The following is a 6,123-nucleotide window of genomic DNA, read 5'->3' on the forward strand; positions in this document are numbered from 1 at the left end:
TAAAGCACTTAACTGCTAGTGCAATTCCTCTGTTGAGTCTTAATAACTGTACATAGGGATGCTGAAAATTAGACATTTGTATCACAAATACTGTGTAAGTAAATAATAAATTCTTCATTCAACAGAAAAGGGAATTTGGAAACACACAGGGACTCAGCCACATGCTTTGGAGTTTTGTAATATTTGTAATTATCAGTTTTGTAATATTTCAAGGTCCCTTTGTGGAAAGTTTGTGTCTCTAATCCCAATGGACACAGTACTGTAGATTGGAAATAAAAATGAGATAAAACTGAGAGGCAGGGATTGTAAAGACAAAGAAGCAAGTAGCTACTTCATTCCGTGTAACTCTTTGGAGACTCTATTTGTGCCTAGAACATAAAAACACTAAACAAAGTGGGGCCTGCAAGAATAATATTTTTGCTTGGAGCAAAATTTAATTCACACGTGAAATATCTCTGTGATTTTATCCACAAGGAAAACCATTTTTGTTGAAGTCCAAATGGTACATATTTTACTAAATTTGAATATTATCTTTACCATTTAAAGTTCATTTTAACTGTAAATTGTTCCAACATGTGAAAGATCGGATCCAGAATATCATTATTAAGATCGATAAATATCAGGTTACTAAAAATTATTCTTTCCTAAAAGGGGACGGGGCGCTAGGACGCCTCGTCCAAATATCCGTGGCCTTTGTCGCCCAGAGCCGCCCGAGGACGGAGTCCCTCCGGGAGAAGGGACCCTGACTAGGGTGACGTGGCCCCCGTAAGATTCCGACCCCACCCTCACCCCCAAAAGCCGGCGCAGAGGGGGACCGCGGTCTCTAGGCCCGACTGTGGGGGGCGGGGTGAGGCGCGCGCGCCGCGCGTTCCCGACGCCACGGCGGCCCCGCCCCCTCCGCGCGTCCGCAGAGCTTGGCAACGGAACGGGGCGGGACCCGAAGCATTCTTCCATTCCAAGGCGCGGCCCCAACTCGGGACCCTCGCCGCTTGCCAATCAGACGCCGAGAGGGGCGGGCGCGCCTGGGTTTCCCGGTGGCTCCGCACCCTCGTGCGGCCGCGTTCCCGCGGCGTGGGGGCGTGGCCTGAGCGCGTTGTCTATAAAGGTGGACGGCGACGGCGGCGCCATTTTGCGAACGGCGAGCAGCGGCGGCGGCGCGGAGAAGCGCAGCGGAGGTTTTGCTGGTTTCGGACCCCAGCGGCCGGATGGTGAAATCCTCCCTGCAGCGGATCCTCAACAGCCACTGCTTCGCCAGAGAGAAGGAAGGGGATAAACCCAGCGCCACCGTCCACGCCACCCGCACCATGCCGCTCCTTAGCCTGCACAGCCGCGGAGGCCGCAGCAGCGAGAGGTGAGCGCCCCGCCCCCGCCCGAAGCTTCCAGAAGCGGCGCCGCGCAGGCCCGCAGGGGGCCGGCCTCGGGGCGCCACGGAAGTCCGGGGAGCGCGAGATCCGCCCCTTTGTCGAGGCCACAATCGCACCGGGGGCGGGGTGGGGGCGGGGCGGGCCCGAGGCGGGCGCAGGGGCCTCTGATTGGGTTGAGGGGCTTCCAGGGTACCTGGTCGAATTGAGGTGTGGGGTGGGGGGGAACACGGCGGTTTCCGTTTGGATTGGGGGAAGTTTCCAGGGTCCCTGGTTGGGTTTGAGGGACAGGAGAGTTCACGGCCCCTTTTAGAGGCGCGGGGGTCGGGTTTGGGGCCGGCTAGGCTTGAGAGGCGAGGTCGGGCCCACTGGTCCGGGGAATGTGGATTTTGCGGGAGGACGAGCCCAGCGGAGTGGCCTTTCCCACGGGACGGCGGCCGCCCTGGCGGTCCCTTTATAGCCCCGAGGACGTGCGGAGTCGGACAGCGCCACGTAGACGGCGCCCGGGGCCCTTATCAGGGTGAATGCCGAATCGCCATTCCCCCGGAGGACTGCTGTTCCAGGGGTGGTCGTGGCCAGGGACTAGGGTCCAGGGGAGCCGCGCTCGGCAGAGAGCGCGAGCTCTTTGATGAAGGGTACCCCGGATGGGAGCCGAGGAAAATGGAGGCGACTTTGGGGCTTGTTTACACTGTTTAGCAAATGGCTGCTGGCATTGCCGGCTGCGCGATTGTGAAAATCTCCCCCGGGGCCGAGGGCCCTCTGCCGAGATGACGCAACCGGAGGCCTCGGGGAGCGCGCGGTAGGGTGTCTCCGCGGGCCGGGCCCCGCAGCACCAGCGAGGGCAGTGATCGGGCCCCACGTCTCCAGGCGAGTGAAGGGACCGCCGCAGGGACAGCTTCTGCGGACGGACAGGTCAGATCCCTAAGAAAAGCTTGCCGGTGATTTAGGTCGGCTCCAGACCGCACAGTGGGAAAGGGGAAGCTGGAGCGCTGGGCTTAGAAATGGGAAGTAGAACTTGACGCAGGATCGGGTGGGGCGGCACTTTGTGCCAGTCGTGAGATGGTTAAAGGGCAAAAGCGCCCCCACCCCATCCCCCGCCCCCGGGGACGGGTGGGTCTTTAACCAGCGTATCATCCAAGGCGTCTGGTTTGAATGGCCACTTGTTTCTGTGATTGTTTAGGTGCCCCGTGGCCGGATGTTGATTTTTGAGCTAGGTGTGAAAAAGGGAAGCAGGGTCCCTGGTGGACTTGGGCTCTGGAAGGCCTTGACCTTCAGTTTGGCCGTATTGGGATGCCAGGCCCTATTGACAAAGGCCGCTCCCAGTGCTGCTCACCTGCTGTCTCTTCCAGTTCCAGGGTCTCCATCAACTGCTGTAGTAACCTGGGTCCAGGGCCTCGGTGGTGCTCCTGATGTCCCTCACCCACCCCTGAAGATCCCAGGTGGGCGAGGGAATAGTCAGAGGGATCACAATCTTTCAGCTAATTTATTTTACTCTGTAAGTATTCTCTTCTCTCTTCCTGGGTACCTGAGCTGGGGGGAAATGTGCCTGCCTTTCAGCAGACGGCAATCATTTGTGCACTTGTCATGTGCTGGGAGCGCTTTTCCTGGTTTTACCCAGTGCTCTGAGCCCAAGATAGAAGCAGCAAAGGTGCAAACCACTGCCCAGACCTTGCCTGAATCTCTAGTAGTTGTTGGTAGCTCTTGATAGCACCTTAGCCTGGGACTCTCTGTGATTTTGGGCAGAGCTGCTGCTGCTCAGAGGCCTCCGAGGCCAACATCAGCACTGGGTGGTGGGGGGGGGGTTGTGAAACGTCATTTTGGTGCTTTTCTGGGTTGTCAGGGTAGCCACGGGAAAGATCCCCAACCTGTGAAGGTTGGTGTTTATGGTTGAATGTGATTTTTTTTCCCTGCAGGATAATCGGCTGAATGTAACAGAGGAACTAACGTCTAATAACAAGACAAGGATTTTTAATGTCCAGTCCAGGCTCACAGAGGCCAAACATATTAACTGGAGAGCGGTGCTGAGCAACAGCTGCCTCTACATCGAGATCCCAGGCGGCGCTCTGCCCGAGGGGAGCAAGGACAGGTGAGGGCCGGCCTGTGTGCAAGGAGGAGGGAAGCCTGAATCAGGGGACAGACGGGTTGTTGTTCATGTTCTGGAATGGGGGTTCCCCTTTTAAGCAGTGGACCAGCAATTACCACCCAAGGGAATGAGAGGAAGGGGTATTACTGCTGGCCTCGAGTAGATGGGGCCAGGGGCACCCCACAGTGTCTAGGAATGCCCCCTTGAGTGATCTGGCTCCAGTGTCAGCAGTGCTGGAGGTGACCCTGGATTAGACCTGGGAGAGATTGGGGTTCAGACAGAAGTGGAAGAATCAGGTTGAGGCCCTGGTAGGGGTGTGGGCGGGCAGCTCCTGATGCTGGAACTTCAGCTTCGCAGTTCTTCTTGAGTTTGCTGAAGAGCAGCTCCATGTTGACCACGTCTTCATTTGCTTCCACAAGAACCGCGATGATCGAGGTAGGTTGACTCCCTTCCTCAGATTCTCCAAGGGTGAGAGGAGCGGGGAGGCCAGGCAAGGAGGTGGAGCCCATGGAGTCCAAGACTCAGGCCTTGGTCTCCAGACCCTGGGCCCTGATTGTGGACAGGAGTTCTGACTTAATTGTCTCTCTTCCGTGTCTCTTCTGCAGCCGCCTTGCTCCGTACCTTCAGCTTTTTGGGCTTTGAGATTGTGAGACCGGGGCATCCCCTTGTCCCCAAGAGACCCGACGCTTGCTTCATGGCCTACACGTTTGAGAGAGAGTCCTCGGGTGAGGAGGAGTAGTGTGACGACCCTGGGGCCACTCGGGCCTCAATTGCAGTCCCTTCCGTGTGTGCTTTGCGCCGTGCCTGGTGCGGGTGGTGTGATCAACTGCGCTGACCAGCGTCAGCCTGCTCACCTGCTGGTTTGTCCGCATGTTGTAATTGTGCAAATAAACGCTCACTCCAAATTAGCCGTGTATTTCTTGAAGTTTAATATTGTGTTTGTGATACTGAAGTATTTGCTTTAATTCTAAATAAAAGTTTATATTTTACTTTTTTATTGCTGGTTTAAGATGATTCAGATTATCCTTGTACTTTGAGGAGTTTCTTATTTGAAAGTCTTTTTGGAACAGTCTTAGGTCTCTTAACTTGGAAAGATAGGTATTAATCTACCGTTCTATTGCTCTGAGAAATCCAAATAAAAAGTGATTATCCCTCTTAAGACCTGTGTTGGCTCGATGGTGTTGGATGGGCTCTGGGGCCAAGGGAATAGGGGCCTTGAGCTTGCCAGGGCTGAGGGAGCTGTGCAAGTAAGAGTTGTGAGCCAAGTAAGGGCCTGGTGTCACCTTTGGCCACAGCCAGCTCAACCCGGAGCTCCACCTGGCTATCTCCATACCTCATCTTCCTGCCACCCCTGGGCAGGTGGTAGCCTGCCCCACCCTGCCTGCCACTCCCCTTTCCCCAGAACCCTTAACCTGGGGTGACAGGCAGGCTGGAGTGGCCTGGTTCCAGGCTGAAGCTGTTCACTGGGCCTTGAGAAGTGGAGCAGGGCAGGGCCTGAGTGGGGCTTTCCCAGGGGGGAAGGGGAAGGAAAGGATGGGTGTTTGGCTGTGGGCATCCTCAGCCCTCTTAACGGTGTCTTGCTGGGGAGGGAGCTCTGCTGGTGGGTGTTATGGCCAGAGCAGAGGTGGGGTCTGAGGCAGTTAAAAGGTAAAGACGCTGCAGTGGGTGGGGGTGCTGTGCTTAGTTGCCCTGTTGTCATGGGGTACAACTCTGACCGCATGGGAGACTCCCTGCTAGACTCTTTCTGTTCATAGGGATTCTCCAGGCAAGAATACTGGAGTGGGTTGCCATGCCCTTCTCCAAGGGATCTCCACCCAGGGATTGAACCGGGGTCTCCCACATTGTGGGCAGATTCTTTACCATCTGAGCCACCAGGGAAGGGTGGAGGTAAGGGGCGGGTGGCTGAAGGCAGAAGACGGCAGCCCTGCAGCGCCACCTGCTGGCTGCATCTGGGGTGTCCTGCAGATTGACAAATAGGTTGCAAAGCAGGTATCAGGAGAAAGGAGTTCGGAGGGATTCAAGTATATCTGGGGGTTGGGTTGGGTATTCAGTTACCTGATTGATGATGGAGTCGGCTTTCATCATCGTTCGGGAGAGGACTGGACACACTCCAGTCTGTGTGGGCAGAGAAAGGGCTTTGGGGTTGGGGTGGTGGAGGATGTACAGGAGTGAAGCAGAGCACAGTGGAGGTATATCAGCAGAAGGAACAATGGATAAGGTCTGGAGGGCAGAAAGCACCTACATAGAGGGGTGATGTGGCAGGAGAGGTTGGCGGGACAGCGTGCGGAGCCTTTAGACGAACCCCTTGCATTTTGAAGGTTCTAGGGAGCCATGGAGAAGGAAATGGTAACCCACTCCAGTATTATTGCCTGGAGAACCCATGGATGGAGAAGCCTGGTAGGCTACAGTCCACGGGGTCGCAAAGAGTCGGACACGACTGAGCGACTGAACAGAACAGGGAGCCATGGTAGAGGTGTGAACAGGAGAGGGACCAGGTCATACCTGGTTCCCCCCAGCATCGCCATGGCTGGTGAAGAGGCATGACTGGAGACCCCAGACAAGGGCATTGGGACCCCTCAGGGCTCCTGTATCTACTTCTCAGAGGTATAAACAGACTTCCTCCTCATTCTCCCTCAGGTCCCCCATGAGTCTGTAAACAACTTTGTTTATTGTTTATTC

The 6,123-nt window shown here is 55.7% G+C and overlaps 1 protein-coding gene across 1 annotated transcript; it reads left to right on the forward strand.

Moving 5' to 3' along the window:
• Positions 1–1,112: 1,112 nt before the first annotated feature.
• OAZ1 (ornithine decarboxylase antizyme 1) lies at positions 1,113–4,441 on the forward strand. The gene is given in 6 exon segments (XM_055430850.2): positions 1,113–1,351; positions 2,711–2,768; positions 2,770–2,856; positions 3,275–3,447; positions 3,794–3,879; positions 4,050–4,441. Coding segments are annotated over 6 exon segments (684 nt in total). The 5' UTR covers positions 1,113–1,205; the 3' UTR covers positions 4,184–4,441.
• Positions 4,442–6,123: the final 1,682 nt, after the last annotated feature.

Source organism: Moschus berezovskii, chromosome 8 (genome assembly GCF_049115385.1).
Source record: "Moschus berezovskii isolate FMDL1 chromosome 8, NW_MosBer_1.0, whole genome shotgun sequence".
Taxonomy (NCBI): domain Eukaryota; kingdom Metazoa; phylum Chordata; class Mammalia; order Artiodactyla; family Moschidae; genus Moschus; species Moschus berezovskii.